This window comes from Erpetoichthys calabaricus, chromosome 13 (genome assembly GCF_900747795.2).
Source record: "Erpetoichthys calabaricus chromosome 13, fErpCal1.3, whole genome shotgun sequence".
Taxonomy (NCBI): Eukaryota; Metazoa; Chordata; class Cladistia; order Polypteriformes; family Polypteridae; genus Erpetoichthys; species Erpetoichthys calabaricus.
Genome location: NC_041406.2, coordinates 53,852,220 through 53,872,424, shown reverse-complemented (window position 1 = coordinate 53,872,424; position 20,205 = coordinate 53,852,220). Strand labels below are relative to the sequence as shown.

The 20,205-nt window shown below is 38.0% G+C and overlaps 1 protein-coding gene across 1 annotated transcript in view; it reads right to left on the bottom strand.

Annotated features, from left to right (window-relative positions):
* igf2bp3 (insulin-like growth factor 2 mRNA binding protein 3) overlaps window positions 1-19,916 on the bottom strand; it is a 78,184-nt gene extending 58,268 nt beyond the window's left edge. Inside the window, exons 1-3 of the mRNA XM_028818282.2 lie at window positions 19,384-19,916; window positions 18,374-18,434; window positions 3,982-4,030 (exon numbers count right to left, since the gene is read on the bottom strand). Coding sequence (XP_028674115.2) covers window positions 3,982-4,030; window positions 18,374-18,434; window positions 19,384-19,558 — 285 coding nt within the window. The 5' untranslated portion in view covers window positions 19,559-19,916. The remainder of the gene's footprint in view (window positions 1-3,981; window positions 4,031-18,373; window positions 18,435-19,383) is intronic.
* Between the last annotated feature and the right edge of the window lie 289 nt (window positions 19,917-20,205).

Genomic DNA, 20,205 nt, shown 5'->3' with positions numbered 1-20,205 from the left:
AGAATTTAATAGTTTGTATTGTCAATAAAACTATTTGTATTGAATTAAATTCTGGTATTGTGATCTCTAATCAGTCTGGAACCCTATTTTCTTCCTAGATGTTTAGCAAATCTCTGTACTCAATATCTAATGCATGTAGTTTCTAACTGCATTTACCCATGATCTAACACTTGGTCAAGCAAGTATCCCAGGCCACTGAACTAGACATTTTACAGATTGGAATACCTGGGCATCAACACTTAGACTGTCGGAGGAAATTATGCTTCAATATGTTACTTATACTATGGGATGCACAGAAAAAGGAAAAAAAAGCCAGTTGGCCCAGGCCAGCTAAAGAGTGTCTTTGTCCCCAATGTTCCATAAAACTATGGGTTACAATGAGAACCTTTAATCTTGACCAGTGTCCCTTTGTCTTGAGCCAACTGCATTGCACTTTAGAAACCCCTTGTAGTCCAATACCAGATATCATCCAACCATCTTTTCCATATTCCTCTTTTCTTTATCCCTTTATCTCTTCCAAACACTACTGTCTATCAATGTGTCATCCTTCATCGAACAATGTCCAGACATCAAAAGTTCCCTCACTTTGATCCTGGCCTTTATGGTTTTCTGCAGATTGCACAAGAAACTGAAGATCTGGTTTCTCTTGGTCGGAAAAGCTTCAATTTGTGTCTTGCCAGGTTTCAAGGAGCTGTGCTTCTCTAGAATTTTTAAAAATGAGATTTCAGTGGGTATCTGACAAAGTACAACAAAATGAAAATGCAAACCAAAACACCCATTTTTTTCAGTTATTGCTATATTATAGCAACATTAAACACAGCTGTAGCTGCCAATACAATTCACTCCCCTAGCGAGTGAACTGCCGGTCTACACAATAGCCACTAAGATTCATCTGCCATTATCATGCAATGTACTTGCTTGATCACATTTGCAGGCAATATTTAAGCCAGAAGTGAGTGCTTATATATTTATTTTGAACCAAGAGGAGGGAGGAATAATAAAACAGGAACAGAAACACACATCCTACAAGGTCAAATATTTCAATAGTGGTAGTTATTAAAAGTGCAGTGGCCTAATGCATACACTACAGCAGTGTTTTCAAAAGCTCCTCTGCGAGCATATTATAAAGTTAACAAATGATTATGTAGTAAAGTTAGCCAAGTCACAGTAACTGCAATTTTGGCCACAAGGAATATACAACCTACTTAAAAAAAAAAAAAAAAAAGCTGTTAGCTTTTCTATGGCACTAAAACATTTTTATACAGGAGATCATTTTTATATTCTAGACAGGAGGGAACCGCTGTACTAGATTAAAATGTTGAAATGAAACTGATGTGGCAATTTTTGGAGTGTTATACACCCCAATCTTATTCACTTGCCCTTATGTTACATATCAGAAATAGTTTGTAACCAAAGTTGACACGGTTACAGATCATGCATTCATTAAACTAAAATTTGTAGCATAAGTGCCAGACAGATTCTGCAAGAAATTTAACCTGCCTCTAAAAGGAACAATTCCTTCTCATTACAGTATTCTAAAGTGCTTGAATACATTTTAAAATTTACTGGCAGTGTGAAGAACACGGACCATTGTGAACTGTAAGACCTTCAGAAAACAGTTGACAAGCTGTAGATATTCAGCACAATGTTTGTGGGTTGCATTAAGGGAGACCATTAACCAAAATTATACATGATAATTTATACCATTTATACCATCTACCACATAAGATATTAAATGCATGCACTAATTTAGCTATTTTAAGTTTATTGAATTTTTAAATGAAAAGCAAGATATGCCAAACTAAATTTAAAATAATGCATGTATTGTTAATGGCAGAGCTCTTTTGAAAAACCCATTTAATAAAAAAAAGAAAAACTGCATTTATTAGACTTCATTCCTTATCTGGCCCCATGAATTAAGTGACAATTGTTTATTACTAAGAAGTGGAAAGTAAATGTATTAATGACATACTTGAAAGATACATGGTAATTTGTCCAATTTTTGGCAATGCTGCCACTGGTAAAAATTCTCTTCTTGGGTCCCCATTGTATCAATTTTTTGTTTTGTTTCCTCAGATTAAAAAAGTTTAAAGAACCCCTGTACTACTAAATTAGAGAAGCTATGCTTTTGGGATATGGAACACTTTGGACCAATGTTTGATTTCTTTGACACATCGGGAAAGCCATGATTTAATCAATGATCAGTTTTTTCACATGTGACTACCACGGAGTATTCAGTGTACTCACCATATCAGAATGAGAGATTTGAAATCTGCAACAGAGTGATTTAGAGGGTAGCTTAGCTGTTGCAGCCGAGTACTTTTGATGAAGCTGAAATCCTTACCTAGATTCCATTTTGCTTTTCACTGTCAAAAAAGGCTTTATATATGAAAACTGGATAAAAAGGAACCAATATAAAAAGTGATTTTCCTCCAAATAGAATCCAAGCCCAAGATACACAATCTACTGAGGTAAGCAGTTTTAAATATACTGTATTCATTCAGGTTCATAATCCCATTGCTTCAATTTTTAAAGAGTGCAGTTAACAAAACAATTGCTAAATTTAAAAACAAGATTGAAATCAAATACGTTCTCTACTTTTCTTTCACTGGAGGAGTCTGCACTGGAAAGCTATTCAATAAAAATTCTCAAAGTTCACTAGTGTATACACTTTGGGTGGGGTAAGAACATTTATGGCATATCTAAATAATTCACCGATTAGAATTTTGCGCTGCTTTACATGGCTTTATTTAAAATTGTATTGTGATTTTTTAAGCCAAGTATTCTGTATGTATTCCAATTGAATTGCTCCACAAGATGCACATTGGAGGTGCATTACACAGTACAGCTTGGAAAAATTCAGTTCAGTGAATATACACACAACACTCCCCCCCCCACTGTTTTACTCCAACCATCAACACATTACTATGTTTTATAGATCTCCACCTCATTTACCCAACAGAAATCAGCCTAAAAATTTTGTACGAGGATCTTTCATCAACAGCAGCCCATCAAGCAGTCTATCTACTAAAGCAGACTGTTCTACAATATCTATACTCTGACAGGTGAAGGCTTAAATAGATCAGGATGAAAAACGTGAAACATAACTACTGCACAGAATGAATGTGTAAGTTTGCAAAATATAGCACTAATACATCCTTAGGCTCTTGACCACAGTCACTTCCCTGGTGCAATCATAAGCTAGGATCCATCACTACTAGTCTTATATAAAAATGTGGCAAATGCAGTTCATAGACATATTAGGAAATTAAAACACAACAGATTAAGATTCAATGGATTAGCAGGAAAATAAGTTATTTGGAAAATGTTAGAGGAACTTGGTACATAATGTTTGGACCCAGAGGGAGGAAAAACTAGCAGCCATAATAAACTAAAATGATAGATGATTAATTAGAAATCAGCACACAAACATATGGGGTGGGGAAGACGCACACACACAGAGACAAGGACAGAGACATGTCCTGAAGATCCTTTATAAAGAGAAATCTAATGGCAGGTCACATTCATCCAGGAGCTGCAGTGTTTAATATTGAACTAGGATCTTTAAACACTAAACCTTTGTGATCATATTCATCTTTGACTGCTGAAACCAATGCAGAATCATGAGCAAAAGACCCATATTTTCATATGCAAGCATAACACATCTGTCTACATTGTACTCAGGGGCAGAGAAATTTAATTTGCAACAAAAGCTAATATTTCAATTCCAGTGTGTGCAATCAACAATGTAGCTTAAGATTAAAAATGGCAGTACTGGATAAACCATTGAGCCGATCATTTATTGATCAATTTAAGATATCTAACATCAGCGTTTCCATTACAACCACCGTAGGAATTTGAAAAAGCAAGCTGGTCAGCAAGCTGCTGCTCATTAGAACTAGGACTCTAAGCTTCATAGCCTTTAAATTTTATTCTCTCACATACAATAAAACTCCAAAAACACACTTTAAGGCCCCTTACCTCCCACTGCAGGTGTGGAGGAATGTTTCGGATCTGAATTTTGCGACTCCTGTAGGGAAGGAGTGGGAAAATGCAAGTTAAGTAGTACATAGGACAGTGCTATCCCTCTCTCTCACACACAAATCATGACCTTTCCCATCCATTAAAAGAATTACTAGCTAACAAGTGACACTGTTTAAAACTACCAAAACAAAAACTGTCTGGAATTTCATAAACATTTACACCAATTCCATAAAAACTTACCTTGAAAGCTCAACCCCCCCCCCCCCCCATTTCCAGAATAAAAAAAAAAATTCAGTATAGTGAAAAATTAGACAGCATACCCAAATACACATTTTCGCTACACTTTTAAGTTACTTGCAAAAGGGCAAGAAGAATGTACAGGCTTAAGTTACCACAAATAGATCTCTGCTATTGGTCTGTGTACATGGCAACCATTAAGCAGTTTGTTTCAGTTATTACCTTAATCCCCACAAACACATGTACTACTTTCTTTGAGAGACAGGGCAGCATAGATACAATTCTTATACTTGCAAGAAACTATTTTACTGCACTAAACCAGATTTGCATGTTGGTGTAATCAACATCCAAGAACATGAAGTGCACACCATAAATAGGTTAACCCCCCAAAAATTAAATTGAGTGGATTTGCATGCTAGATTAAAACAAAGGGCCTTAAACTTTTTTTTTTTTTTTAATTTGGTTAGTTTCCAGTTTAACATGCCCATAGATACACATACGTGCACACACACACACACAGACACTGTATACTTCGTGTTCCCATGAAGTTTTCAGAGGATCTTGTAATGTCTGCTATGATAGAATATATATATATTCTTTTTTTGTTTAAACCACAACCCCCCCCCCCCCCCAAAAAAAGAAAAGAATCAAGATGCTCTGTATAGAGACTAAGAACCTCACAGCCCATTATACATCCTATTTACCACAACAATGGACCCTAAATCAATCTCACACATTACACAGAAATGGTGACTCACATAAAATGCAGTTCTGATTAACATTTGCAATGTTCTAAGACACTTTATAATGAAACTACTGCAGATCATGTACTAGGGTCTCCATCCAAATATTTTGCTGTCTTAAGAGGTAACCTGAACTGGTAGCACAAAAGCTACGATTCTAAATGCCAGAGATTTTCTGTATACAAATGTGAACAATGACCCAAGATGGGTTAGGGGTTATAATTCTTGGAGATCAAATATAATTGGTAATATGTGCATGTGAAGTACCACCCTCCCCCAGTGGCTGTTTTTAGTTTTGCTAACCCACACTTACCAGAACAGGTTGTTCCACCTTTTTTTTTTTTTTTTTTTTACATGCAATCTATGGAGTCTTATATTTATATTATGTACTTCTATCAATAAAAAAAAGTGGTCTGCTTTAATAACTTATTCCAGTGGAAAGGAGTACTGTGTTTTGCAATTTATAGGAACATTTTTCTCCAAATATTATTGTATAAGGCTGCAATAGGATTTAGATTCTTAAACGGTTTCACGTTAGTGAATTTGTATGAAACTGCCTTATACAGTACATTTGTGTTATTGATGACTTGATGAATCAATCATTTGCTATGAATATTTACTTTAGGCTTGTTTTCTAAAGAGGGGTTGAAAGTATGTTCACTCAGAAAATATCCGAGCATGCGAAGGAAGCATGCATCAGTAATTGAAAATTGTTTAAATTGGCGTTTCATACCATGTCCTACACTCCTGATAAAGGAATTTAGGCTTTGTATTCATACTCTGAAAAGGAATACAAGTTCAGCCAGAACAGTCATTTTCTAAGTGGCATCAGCATCACACAAATAGGACTGTGGGAGAAAACTACACAGCAGCAGTGGTAACAGTTTTAGCAAGTAAAAATTGAGGCAAATTACAAATGAAGCAGCTATGTGGCTGGTCTACACTGGTGTAAATAAGTATTTCAATGCTTTGAAGCATCGGTCTCTAGTAATAGGAGATGAACTGTATTAAAAACAGACACATGCAGTTAAAGAAAGATGGACAAAAAAACAATACAAAGCTACAAAGGCTATATTTGTACTGGCTGGTTTCTGAAGGAAAACTAATGTTAGTGTAAATCCTAACTTGACAACCACAGTGAAAGCACATACATCATTGATCTGAATTGTACATTGGCAAATGTAATGCAGTCCGTTACAGTTAACCGATAGCCAGTAATGCCAGTTAAGTAAATTCTGTATTTGTACACAGGCTAAGCAATAAAGTCTGATCATTCAAATAAGATGTGTTGAAACCAGCCCACAGGCTGTTGGGACAAATTTGAAAAATTAAGCAGGGGCCTCGTGCATAGAATTCACACCAAACATGGTGTACGAACAAAAGCGGAAATGTTTGTACACACACACAAAAAAAAAAAAAAATCCAGATGCATAAATCTGCATTCATCAACTTCCACGTTCTTCTGCTCCATAAATCCCGGTCAGCATGAAAAGTAAAACGCACATGCAGGTGCCTGCAGCCACTCCCCAAACTCCTCCAAGAATGACACCTCTGAATATGCAAATCAATATAAACAGCCCTTAAGCTCAGCATTCTGTGAAAAGAATGGCAAAAGCACGGAGGAAAATAGAATTTCAGCGAATACCAAGAGGAGGCAAGGAAAAATGTACTTTGTTAGTTCAAACAGGAATATAAAATCAACAAAAGGAAGTTGATTGAGTGACAGTGTTGGAGAAACTTGAAAGTTCCAGTTCACAAAATCGCACACTGCTCGAAATAAGTGGTCAGATATCAAAGTCGCTGTGAAAAGGAGAGTTGTAGCCCACGGACCGTGTCAAATGAAAGCTTATTACTGTAAGGGGGGGGGGGGGGGGGGGGGTGGGGGTGTAGATGGGGATTACAGCAAGAAAAAAAAAAAAAGCTTGAAATGTCAACTTCTCGAAATTTCCACTTTAATCATGTTTTTTTGTCATTAAAGTAGATAAACCATCTTTAAATTGTTTAAATTTACTAGTTTCTCAAATCCCATCATAACTAAAGTAGCACATTAAATGTTTTGTATGTGTTTGTGTGTGAATCACTATGTGCTTCTTAAACAGGCTGTCTCTTCCTGACAGGACACAGAATCCATTACATTCAGGATATTACAGCTCTCTGAATAATTTAAATACTGAAGTGTAAGTGATTGTTTTCAGGATGATAGGAATTAAAGCATGTATTAAACATGGGAACACTGTGGCACAGTGATTGTTCATGCCTCCCACAAGATGCTTGCTGTGTGCGACCTTCAATTAAATAATTTATTGCAGCAGTACTGTCTCTTTCAAAACATTCTAACTCCCAATTCCTGTTCTTTTCTTTCTCCAAAAATACCCAACCGCCACACAATCAGCTCTGTAATAGACATTAAGCCATTTGTAAGCTGAGAATGCCAATTATTCAAAACTTTTAAAGGAACATTGAAATCTCTGTAGTACATGTTGAATTTTATCCATCCATCCTTCCAGTGTCACTCCAGCCCCAGCAAGAATACAGAGTGAGGCAGGAACAATCCGTGAATGGAGCGCCATGACACCCTGTCCTCCCATGTTTAATTATGAATATAGATTTAAATTTAGTTATCTGTATAACATTTTGCTGCATTTCATCTTAAATGATATCATCATCATATGTAAATACGTGCTTTATAAAGTGGCTCAGGTTGTGCAATATTATAACTATCAAGTTTACTTTGAGGTAGTTGTACTAATAAATACAAACAGTTCTACAATGAGCACTTGGACTGATTGCATTTAGAGTTCTTAGGATGAAATGGTTTCTGAACCGCAAGGTCAGTACAGGAAAGGCTCTGAAGCATTTGTCACATGAGCAGTTCAAATAGGCAGCATGGCAGATTCTGTATACTGAAAATTCTCTTTCTGATCAGCTGATGTAGAGCTGCGATTCCACACTGATATAGTGATGTAAATACTCCAAGTGGTGCAGAGAGAGTACTATGGAAAAAGATGATCCGCTGTGGCAAACCCCAATGGGAGCAGCTGAAAGAAAGTGCAGCGAGATTAACCGTGTTAAAGCAGCTATGGTATTTGGAATTGTTTGGCTATTCCGTGGACCATTATATTGTTACAGATTCATTACAATCAGATGCCTTAAAACTAACATACGGTTAATATCAGTGTATATGATAAGCCGCGTCTGGGATGCAAATTTAAAAAAAAAAAAAAAAAAAAACACACACCACACAGGAAAAAAGCACTGCTTTGAAGCTGGGTTCTGACAGTTTGCAAAACCGGGCAGAGAACTTGCCTATGCCAGGGTTTGAGCTACTGTGAAAATGCGAGTAGCTTTATGCCAAGTTTAGGTTTTATACATCGCGATTTGAGCGTGGAAACGGGAGTATGCAACATTTTTGTGTATGCGCACCATTTATACGTGAACCAGGTGCGTGAAATTTGAACTTGTAATCAACTTAACATGTTTAATACTATCCTTTAGTAAGTTTTTGCTAGCTAAATGATTCAAACAAATCTCAGAAACTTAACACATGCTTTTAAAATCTAGTTTGTCAGTTGCAATAGCAAATAACTTTAGACTTGGCTTTAATGAAAATGTTGAATTTTGGAGTACAAGTGTAATGCATGAATTTTTAGTACTGCTTTCAAGTAGTTTTTTTTAGATGTCTGAAAATGATAAGTTTACAAGGTAGAAATCAGGTTGTCCGCGATATTCTTTGGAAACTGATGAAATGTCCAACAACCACAACCCCCCTCAAATTAGGAGAATCCCTATATAAACACATTAAATTCAAGTCTTACATTGTAAGTTGCTTTTCAGGATTCCCACCACTAATTTAGACAGTTGAGCAATTGATATGCTTATATTTTACAACTTGGTTACTATTAGAATATTAAAATTAAAAAAGGTACATTATCCACTTGAATAGTTGCTTTAAGCCAGTGAAAGGGTTTTCTATTTTTGCCATGGTATCAAATAGGTAGAGTATTGTGGAATTTCACTGGTATTGAATGCAAAGTCTACTATTGTGACATCCCATTTATTGTGAGCAGCCCATTAGAAATACAACACATTCAAACTGGCCAATTTGCTTTAATGATGGAAAATGATTTAACAAAAACAAAAACACACTTCACACACCAAATAGGACAATTCTAGCAGTACAGGGTATGTGTTCTGAGGAAAGATTAGTCGAACTGAATAAGAGGCAGCATGAAGTTTGAAATTATGAAAGGAGGTAGTACAGTAGATCTGTAGATCAATTTTCTAAAAAAAAAAAAAAACCACATTCAAGAACATGGCGACACCTTCGGAAACTTAAGGGTAAATTAGCAAAAATGTTAAAGCTTTTTTAAGTGACACTTTAGGTAAAAAAACTGGTTTTGTAATTATAGCAGTTTGAGTGGCTTCTCGCATGTAAAAGGTCTAGCTCATCACACCAGTAACACCTAAAGTCAACACACTCATAGCAAGTTCTACTATTCAAATAAAGCTTAGGCACAAAGAATTGTGAAATCTACTTATTCCGTTGTACCGTCTTTGGGTTAACACAAAATGAACCCAAATTACAATACAAGTCAGGGGTACAATTGCACCTGAAGTGGAGAAGGAGCATGCACTATGCCACTAAACTTTCCTGTAACAATACAAGCAGTCTCATGCTATTGTAAAAGAACTCTGAAGAGGCTAAACAGATGCCGATTTGACAAACAAGCTCACCTACAGTATGTGATCCATTCATGAAAATAAGGCAGTGGAGAAAAACTTCCATTTAAACATCCTTGTGAATACTTTAACACCACCGACCTTTTACAATTATGAAAAATATATGAAGTCAATCAGTTGACAAAGATTTACCTTGGCCACTAAGGACTTATCACTTAGCCCTTCAACAAAAGTTGCACCCCAACCCCACACACTATTGATGAAAAGAATCTCATCAAGTTTCAACTCTTCCATAACAGAATTTGGTAAGTGTATAAATCTCTCCACCACAAACATTGCTGTAGAAAACATTTGGATAATGTAAAAGTTACCTTAGATATTCTACTTTTTTTAGTTTAAAACAAAAGAAACGCTAGCTGTCACGTAGGGCTGGGCAATATGGCAGCAAACAAATTCCTGAATAGGGGAGAGAGGGGAGAAAAAAAAAAAAAAAAAAAAAAACTTGCATAACGCAAACTAAAGCTACAAGTCTATCTTCAGAGAAAGTGTGAGATAAAGAATGAAGATACCAGTCATTGAGGAAAGGTTTTTTATATTTATATATAATTCGTTCCGGAAACGTGCTCATAGTCCAAAGCACTCGTATATCAAAGTGAATTTCCCCATAAGAAATAATGGAAACTCAGATTTGTTCCACAACCCAAAACTATTCATATAAAAACGATTAATACAAAATATAAAGTAAAAATACGTAAAACAAATTAACCTGCACTTTACCTTTGAAAAGAATCATGGCTGGTGTGAGCGAGTTTCTAAACTCTTGTGGGATTGCACCCAACGGGACGACACGCGGAAGAGCGTCTCAAAGCAATCGCAGTCTCCCAGCGCCGTAGTAGTTCGCCGTAAAAGTGAATCCGAAAAGGTCGCGGACATGCTATAAGAGCCTGCCGTCGATGGGTGATACAAGGAACATTATAAATGCACAAGGCCCTGCCTGACTGCGGGGTCTAGTTCAAGCTGAATAAAGCTGATGTTGCTGAAGTACTGAGACTCAGCTTTGTGTTTTAGTGTGCAAGACGGGGACTCGCACGTTCCAGCACACACGCTCGCAAGCACACACACAGTGACAATGCTAATGCTGCAGTAAACAGTATGCGCTCATACGGATGTTTACTATGAGTGAAGCACACCAACTCAGACGGAGAATAGGAGACGATTGCCCACAATCCCGCAGCGAGAGAGAGAGAGAAGAACCATCAGCTCAGTTGTGATCACATGACGCTCAGCAGACAAAGTATACATACTGCTCGTACTGCAAGACCTCGCTCGTTTATCAAGTCAAAATTAAAAAATTTTTGCTCGTCTTGCAAAACACTCATAAACCAAGGTTCCACTGTATAATATTATATATACACAGTGGAACCTCGAGATACGATCACCTCTGTATATGAGAAATTCAAAATACGAGGAAAGTATGAGCGAAAAATTCAGATCTAAATGCGAGCATTGGCTCGCGTAACGAGCCAGGCTGTGGGTATAGCTCGCGGCTTAGCGAGGGGGCGTGGTAGCAGTTGCGAGCCGCGATCTGCGGTGTCTGCGTTTCTCACTTAAGTGCACAGGTGGGAAACTGCCCACATCCATGATTGTTCCTGTGGCTGATGGGCTGCAGCGGTCATGTCCTCCCCGCATATATAGAGAAGCGCGAGCCGGTTAAGGGGGAGAAGAAGTAAAAGAAGAGAGGAGAGAGAGAGCGCAGGCAGGCAGTCAGTCGGTGCGGGAGAGCGAGCGCAGGCTCGCGTGTAGCTGAACAGTGAGCTGAACAGGCGAGCCAAACAGCTGAAGCAGGACGGTGTAGAGAAGGTCAGCTGCATTAAGAGTGTCTCGCCTGTTGCAGAGCCCGCAGGTGAGACGCTAACAGAGAAGCAGCACCGGGGATTGTCATCTGTTTTTTAAAGACTGCATCCTTTTGACGTTTTAACCTCGTGTTAAAGGATTGTTATTCTTGTGTATTTTAAACCTCCACTTCACAACTGTTTTAAGGATTATTTAAAGATTTATTGAATGCTCTACTGCACTTTGGACACCTGTTTTGATTCTTTTAATAATCAGTTATATTATTTACCAGTGTTATTTATTAAAGGTAGACTACAGTATATATAATTTATCAGTGTTGTTAGGAAAAATGATTTTTATATTAATATATTTGGGGTGCGGAACGGATTAACTGGATTTCCATTTTTTTCAATGGGGAAGTTTGTTCTAGATACGAGAAATTCGCTATACAAGCTCAGTGCTGGAACGAATTAAACTCTTATCTTGAGGTTCCACTGTATGTATATATTATATAGTGATCCCTCGCTATATCGTGCTTCGCGGCTTCACTCTATCGCGGATTTTATATGCAAGCATATTTAAATATATATCGCGGATTTTTTGCTGGTTCGCGGATTTGAGGACAATGGGTCTTTTAATTTCTGGTACATGCTTCCTCAGTTAGTTTGCCCAGTTGATTTCATACAAGGGATGCTATTGGCAGATGGCTGAGAAGCTACCCAACTTACTTTTCTTTCTCTCGCTCTTGCGCTGACTATCTGTGATCCTGACGTAGGGGGTGTGAGCAGGGGGGCTGTTCGCACACCTAGACGATACGGACGCGGACGCTCGTCTAAAAATGCTGAAAGATTATCTTCATGTTGCTACCTTCTGTGTGCAGCTTTTAAAGTATGCTGCATGGTGCTTCGCATACTTAAAAGCTCAAAGGGCACGTATTGATTTTTGACTTTGTTTCTCTCTCTCTCTGCTCCTGACGGAGGGGGTGTGAGCTGCCGCCTTCAACAGCTTTGTACCGGCAGTGCTTCGCATACTTAAGCCAAACAGCCCTAGTGATTTGTTTGCTTTCCTCGGTTTCCTTTGAAGAGGAAGATATGTTTGCATTCTTTTAATTGTGAGTCAGAACTGTCATCTCTGTCTTGTCATGGAGCACAGTTTAAACTTTTGAAAAAGAGACAAATGTTTGTTTGCAGTGTTTGAATAACGTTCCTGTCTCTCTACAACCTCCTGTGTTTCTGCGTAAATCTGTGACCCAAGCATGACAATATAAAAATAACCATACAAACATATGGTTTCTACTTCGCGGATTTTATTATTTCGCGGGTGGCTCTGGAACGCAACCCCCGCGATGGAGGAGGGATTACGGTGTGTATATATAAGTTGCCAACCAGTCTGTGGAGGACCATGTAAAATGCAAAAGGATACTGCCAGCACAATTGAATCATACAAAGCAGTGGGCAGAAAGACTCTTAGAGGAGCTTCTTAGCACACAGAGTTGGAATGAGCCAGTGGCTAAATGTGCTTCAGGGTGCCATCTAGAGGGGATTTTTCATGACAGCATCCAATTTTGACACCATGCTCTTCTCCACAACAGCTTCCACAGTTCACCTGCGATGGAGTATGCTTTCCTGATATGGAGACCCTTAGACAAACCTAGGAAGTACAATTTGCTCTGGCCCTTCTCATACAGCACTAAAGTGTTGTCAGACCAGTCCAGTTTGTTCATGAATTTCCAGGTACTTCTAGGTCTGCACCATTCCCACATCTGCCCGGAGATTTGTAACTGGTCTCTGAGGATTCTTAGCAAGCCAGAAGTCCACCAGCTCGTGCCTCTTACCGATGGTATAGAAGTGGAAATACCCCAGTTCCCACTTTCAGTCTTTTCCTTTAAAACCCTGGGAATCCAATTAGTCACTACTATAGTACAAGAGAGTGGGTGCTTTACCAAATTACCCAGTGTGCGTTTAGCTTAGAAATTAACAGACAAGAAATTATGCTTAGGTCATTGACTTGACAAAAACAAAATCCACAAGGATTCCTCGATTCCCCAAGTCAAGAACCAATAGTCTTGAAAAGAGCAACACAGATAACGGCATTAAGAGTAATTCCATTTCTAAAATTACAGTAAAGCTCTGGCCAACAAGTCTAATTAGTAATGAATGGACACACATGACCACTGCTATTCACAAGATGCACCATAAACTGCAAAAGGTTCTGAAGAGTTTAATTTCAGATCTCTGCCTAAAAGCAACATCTCATAATAGAAATTTATGGCCTTTCACAAGTCAAAAGCAAAATGAACATTAAAGTTTGACCAACTTAATTTTCACAAATGCTATTTGTGCATTGCCTCAGTATGGAAGAATCTGCAGACACCACCCCAATCCATGGCTAAGTGATATAATTTGGTAAGACGAAAATGAGAATTGCATTTTTTTTTTATATATTTTAAAAATTTTCTTGATCATCATGTGGTGCTTTGTTCTTCTGATAAAGTATTAGTCAAGGGTAGCATGGAAATTTAACTTAAAAACCACCACTTTAAGCGTGAGGGGTGAAAGCTTTGCAATGCTAAACACTTAAGTCACCTCTGCAAAACCATAGAGCAAGATGCAATGTTGAAGTATTTAAAGATGAGATGTACAACATATACAAGATTTAGATTACATATCCTGGCTGAAATGCCAAACAAGGGCTGCATAAATGCAGTGTAATACTCAGCAAAGATAGATATGGTCAGATATCCAAACAGTCATTTTTATTCTACGTTTCATCTATTCTGCAATTTGTTTATTGTATATATTGGCTTAGTTTTTAAAGTGGCACATAAGAAATGCAGCTTTAAAAAACCGCATATCACAGCAGGTGGTTTCTTCACTTTCAACTACCATTGACAATTACTTCCATATGGATTTTTTTTTTTTTACATTCATGTAATTCATTAAAAAACCCACACCACACAAGGCTGAGAATCTTAAAAATTACGGGCACTTTTTTCTGCTTCTGCCAGCAAAGACTTCTCGTATTCAGGTTGGTACAGCTTACAGAATGTCAGTCTGTCAATTCACCAACGGATATATTGGCAGTGTCAACAACAAAATGTCAGCTCTAGTTTAAAAATAAACTAAGTCTAAAAGGAGGTACATTAAAATGTACTCCAAAAGTTGTTTTTTTTTATAATAAAAACATCCAGGTTCCATTTAATTAACCAAGTTCTGTTAGAATGCAGTACTATTTCAGCCCATGCACACATACAAGTTGTGTCTATTCAACTGAGATGGATGCCAAGAAAAAAAATTTAGAAAGGGGGGGGGGGGCAAAACGCACACAAACAAGGGAAGGGCTGATACTTTGTTTGGGATTATGTTGGCTTGCCAGCTTGAAGCAGAAGAGAAGGTTAACTTCTATTGCATAGAAGGATGTACCAATCCCCAAACCTTGTGGTGAAAGGGTAAGATCAGGTCTGTTGACACTGACAAGTGTGGATTTTTTAAAATATAAAAAGGAGGGAACCTACAATTCAAAGTTCCCTCTCTCAAAAAGATACACTGTACCAAGAGATGATTTAATGGGTCTCCAGCCTTAAATTACTGCACAATTCAATCACACCAACTAGTTAGTGTAGCACAGGACTTCCCTTGCCTGACAGAAAGGCTACTGAAAAGAAGCAGCCCCAAAATGTTGTCAGTATCATTTTGGTTTTAAACACTCCTTTCCCCGATAACCTTTAAAGCTGTATTCTACTCATTCACCAATACTCTGTACTTTCCACTCAGAGTGCCCACCTCAACTTTTGCACAGGTGAACACAGTCAGACAATAACGTGAGAGATGACAACACCTGTGTATCATAGAAATAAGGACTAACAGGCATACTGAATTTACACTTTGGCATAATGAGCCAGCAGAGGATCGAGTTGGGTTGGCACATGACATAAAAGCAATAAAGCATTTAAATGTATATTTTACTATTGGCCTTTACAGGTTTCACCATACTATTCAACTTGACTGGAAATAGGTTAAAAAGCAGCTAAAGATAACCATGTAAACATTAAATGCCACATTTTGATATTCAATTATTTGTACATCCTCAACTTGGGTTACTTGCTTTAAAATTTAAAACTTTCGTGGATCTTTGACTCTGTGCATTGTACTTTAATTGAAAAGTTCTTATTGGAGTACAAACTGAGGAGATGTTTACTCCCCTTGGGTGGAACTGAAGAGTTGCATAGTGTGGGGGAGGAACAGTTATTATACAAAGCTACTGTGTTACACCTGCATTTTTATCACTTTAATATTGTTTATCAGTATGATGTTGCTGGAGTATGAATTTCCCTTGGGGATTAATAATGTACATCTCTAAACATCATTTACTGTATACTGCAGCAATTATCACTTAATTTTCTCACATTAATTTTTGACATTATGGTCAAACCTAATGGAAGATCCACAAATCATTCTTTACCCATGGTAACTTCTGGCCAGACTGTGTCTGCATGCGTGCCAGCAGTTTCTTCTTGAATAGTGTCTTTAGCACTCTGGCAAAATGGGGTCTTAGTACAGTGGATCCCTAAGCCAGAGACTGTCAATAGACTAGCCAAAAAAACTATTAAAATTTCCTTGTTCGCCAATATGTTGTGCCTCTATTTATACTCTGACTCCCGTTTTAGATGACAGATAAATGAAGTGGCTACCTTGAAGTCTGATAAGTGTCTAGTAACAGGTTTATATTCATACAGCTGTCAGTCGTTATCTCAATTGCCAAAAGGTCTACAAAATTTATATTTTAATTACTTTCAATTGAATACTCTAATTTTCAACTCTGACAAACCATAAGCCTTTCTGGTTTCTTTTAGGTGTAAAATAAAATTTAAACTTGGCTATCAGAAAATATGACAAACATCAAGATTGATTTGGAAAATCCATCCATCCTCTTCTGCATATCCGAGATTGGGTCACGGGGGCAGCAGCTTGAGCAGAGATACCCAGGCTTCCCTCTCCCCGGCCACTTCTAGCTTTTCCGGGGGAATCCCGAGGCGTTCCCAGGCAAGATATGTATTTTTAATAGTATAATGTATTTTCCAAATACATTGCGATAACATCTTAGACCATGTCACTACATCTCCCCGGACGCATATTTTTCACAAAGGTGCCACAAGTCCACACTAATCAGAACACAGAATGGTAACAACTCAAAATGGAAACCTACAAAAGCACATGAAAAAGAACCAACTATGAAATAAGACCACTTTCACAAAAATATTGAATAGCAATACAAGGGCCACAAGACAGGGTTATTAGGTAACATTACCATTTTGTATAGTATTAAAGCAATCGGATTCTATCTAGTCTACATGTAACCAAATGAATTTCATATACTAATGTTTAAGATTGTAAAGGATAAAACCAACCAAAACCATGCAACTGAGGCAACCTATTGCTTTACAAAGTAAGTTGCCCATTCCTAATAGGACTCCTCTAGAGCATAGAAAGCCAGAACACTCATTCCATTCTAGAATATACAAGAACTTAAACTATTCAGGTGAAAGCATGTACGAAACCCTGAAATAAAAAGTTTGTTGTAGCATGTGGCAGAGAAGGACGAAATCACTAAAATCCTGTGATAGTAATTCCTCAAAAATATTAAATACACCAAGTTTTAAAGCATTCTCCTTAACTTTACTATACTAAATTTGGACAGCTGGGAACTTTATTACTAATCCACGCGAGACCCTGAACTGAAGTAAACCAGCTCTCGTTTCTGTATCATGTGGAGGCCAAAAGGAAATTGAGACTCCCATTCCATCTCCAACACATCCCCAAAGAATCTAGAAATAAGAATACTTTATTTTAAGCAAAGCACAAAGACTGCACCAACATTAAGAGATTAAAATACACTTGCAAATATTACAAGAGTGATGCATTTCAATTTCACAATTACTGTTTAATAACCTTAAAGACCACTAACAAATGGTTCTAGTTCAAAACAGAAATTTGCAAGGTACTTTACAGTTGTGAATTCCATTTACAAAATATATACTGCTTTTCTCGAAGTTTCCATTTTTGAAAAACGTAGTTATTAAAAAAAATACGGTGGGCATTCTTTACGCCAGAGTATTTCTTTAATTATCTTAAATTGCTGACCTGTTTTAAAAGCATGCGTAAAACGCACAAACAGCAGAAGAACGTGCATATCTTATTGAATTTAGTGTTTGAAATACGAGCTTTAACTAAAAAAAAAAAAAAAAATGAAAAAGATGCCACGTCAGAGGAAAAATGGTAGAATTGAGTTCCATCAAACGCTCTATCCCCATTCCTAAATAAGTTTAATGAAATTTGCAACATAACCTATTGATGCATATTCCAATACTGCAGTCGTACAAACTACGATCAATGCATAAAATAGGAACCAACTATAATGTGAAAAAATATGAAAACTATGATACTCTACAAAGTAGAATTAAAAATACACCTCAACGTGATCTATCAAAACAAATGACGATTGCTGCAAGATGTCAAAAAAAAAATCCCCACCGAGCCTGTAAAGGTGGTTGCCACGATTCGGCCGATATTATTCAGAATGGTTTTGAAATCTGCTCACGTGCCTGCATGCACTAATGCAAAACATTCCACTTCCTGCTAACGCCTAAAAACATTGCTGCAAAAACAAATGCAGAGCAGCATTAATCCTGGGTTCAAATTTGGATTCCAGACCTATTCTTAACATCGGCCTAGGGGGCAAAACACACACGAACACCATACTATTTAATGGAGTCGTCAAGGCCCAGTGTGTAGCTTATAGTAACAAATGGCGAGGTAGAAATAAAATGAAAACCACATATACACTGGAAAGAGCGTTCTTAAAACACAACTATACATTCCATGATGGACAAACATTACCTTTGTCTCTTTGGGACAGAATGCTCCACTTCTAATAGTTTTCCATGAAGCTCCACTTTACCTGTAAACAAGAAAAAAATATAAGGCCCAACTATCGACTTTGGTGGAGGGAGCTCATTAAATCAATGTCCCACACTTCAGTAAAACCAAAAGCAAATGGTCCTGCGGAGCAGAGTTTTAAAAGATTTTTGCAAGCGAGAGCGCAGCGCCTGACGCACGAGATGTGCGCGTGTGGTCCAACATGAAGCCGTACGGGCTTTCAAGCACGATGGCCATGGACACGAAACGCTCCCTGCGCCAAAGTGCGCTGCGCATAAATGCGATATATACATGGTGGGGCACCCAACGTTAAATTTATAATGTATATGCATCTGCATAGCATGGAACAGCCATTTGCCGTTAATTTACTATTTAGGTGAGCTCCAAATGCGAGGCCCATGATCGGGATGAATATTTTAATTAATCAAAACAAGATACAATTCATCGCAGACACACTAATATAATCAGCTTCTTTTATGTACTTGTACTTTCAACAGACTGGGGTCCTGCAACTGATAATCGGTTGTTTGGGTTAATATTTACAACCAACGTGCTATGCAAATGACAAATTTAACCTACAGGCCACATGTATTGGCAGACGTAAATAAAAATAAGCCCTCACAATTGGTGGTCACGCAAGCTACGAGGGAGCCGTACTTGTAAAGATTTCACATGTCTACGTTACACGAGAAGCGATTCCTCCAAGTTATGATGGCTCGGGGACCGGTAGCTGAGGAAATGAGTGTCGATTTCGGAAGAGATAGGTCTCGTACCTTGACCTCACCAAATGCACGCGATTCGTTTTCGTTTGACAGTGTGCCTTCTGGCAGCGCGCACCCGGCCTCGGATTTGATAGCAAACACGAAACTAAGCGAACCTAACGTCCACCACCCAGTCTAAATCGCCATTTATTTAAAAGATAAATACCCTAGTTCTCCTGATGCTCCCACAAAATGTTCGGAAGCACTTACCTGAGAGTTTATCGATGGCCTTCATTGCCCAATTCTCGTCTGGGCAGTCTACAAACGCGTAACCAGTTTTAACAAGAAACTGGCCGCTGAAAGGGATCTTCCATTCTTTGAAGAGACTTTCTAACTCCACTGGACTCGCGTCTTCCGTCAAATTACCGATATACAGCTTATTCATGGCGATTACCCCGATCAAAGGAGAGAGAGGGGGGGAAAAAAAAAAGACTGCAACCCTTGCAGAAAATTAGCTGTTAGGCGCGCGCTCTCTCCGATCTTTAAGTCAGTGTGACCGAATAGTGCTATGGTGTCCCCCCTCCCTTCCTTTCGTTTTCTCTCCAAAAAAAAAAAAAAAAAAAAAAAAAAAAAAGTTAACCTAACATCATTCTAACCCGGAGCATAGCTGGTGTAGTCTAAAAGGACGGGAAATCTACTTTTTTATTATTATTTTTTTTTTCCTTTTTGCCCCCCCCTCCGTTTTTTCCCTCTTCCCCAACCCCTGTAGCAGGCAAATTGTGAAAATGTCACACTTCGTTAATGTTGGCACCGCCCCTAAATAAAATCTAGAGGAAAAAAATCACTTGAATATTCCGGCTTTTTTGAATGAGCCACGTGTTCAAACTACAAATCAACTTCTCACGTGAGAAATTCTAGTTCCTCAATTAGGTAGCAGATTGGGGGATAATGGCACGGGAGTTGGGTGGGGACTGAGGAAGGAGAAGGAGGTGGAGGATGATGATGATGAGGAGGAGGTGGATAGTAGTAATGATGATGACGGTCAGTAAGGGTAAGGAAGGAGATTTGTGCTAGTGACGTGAGTGTTTTAAG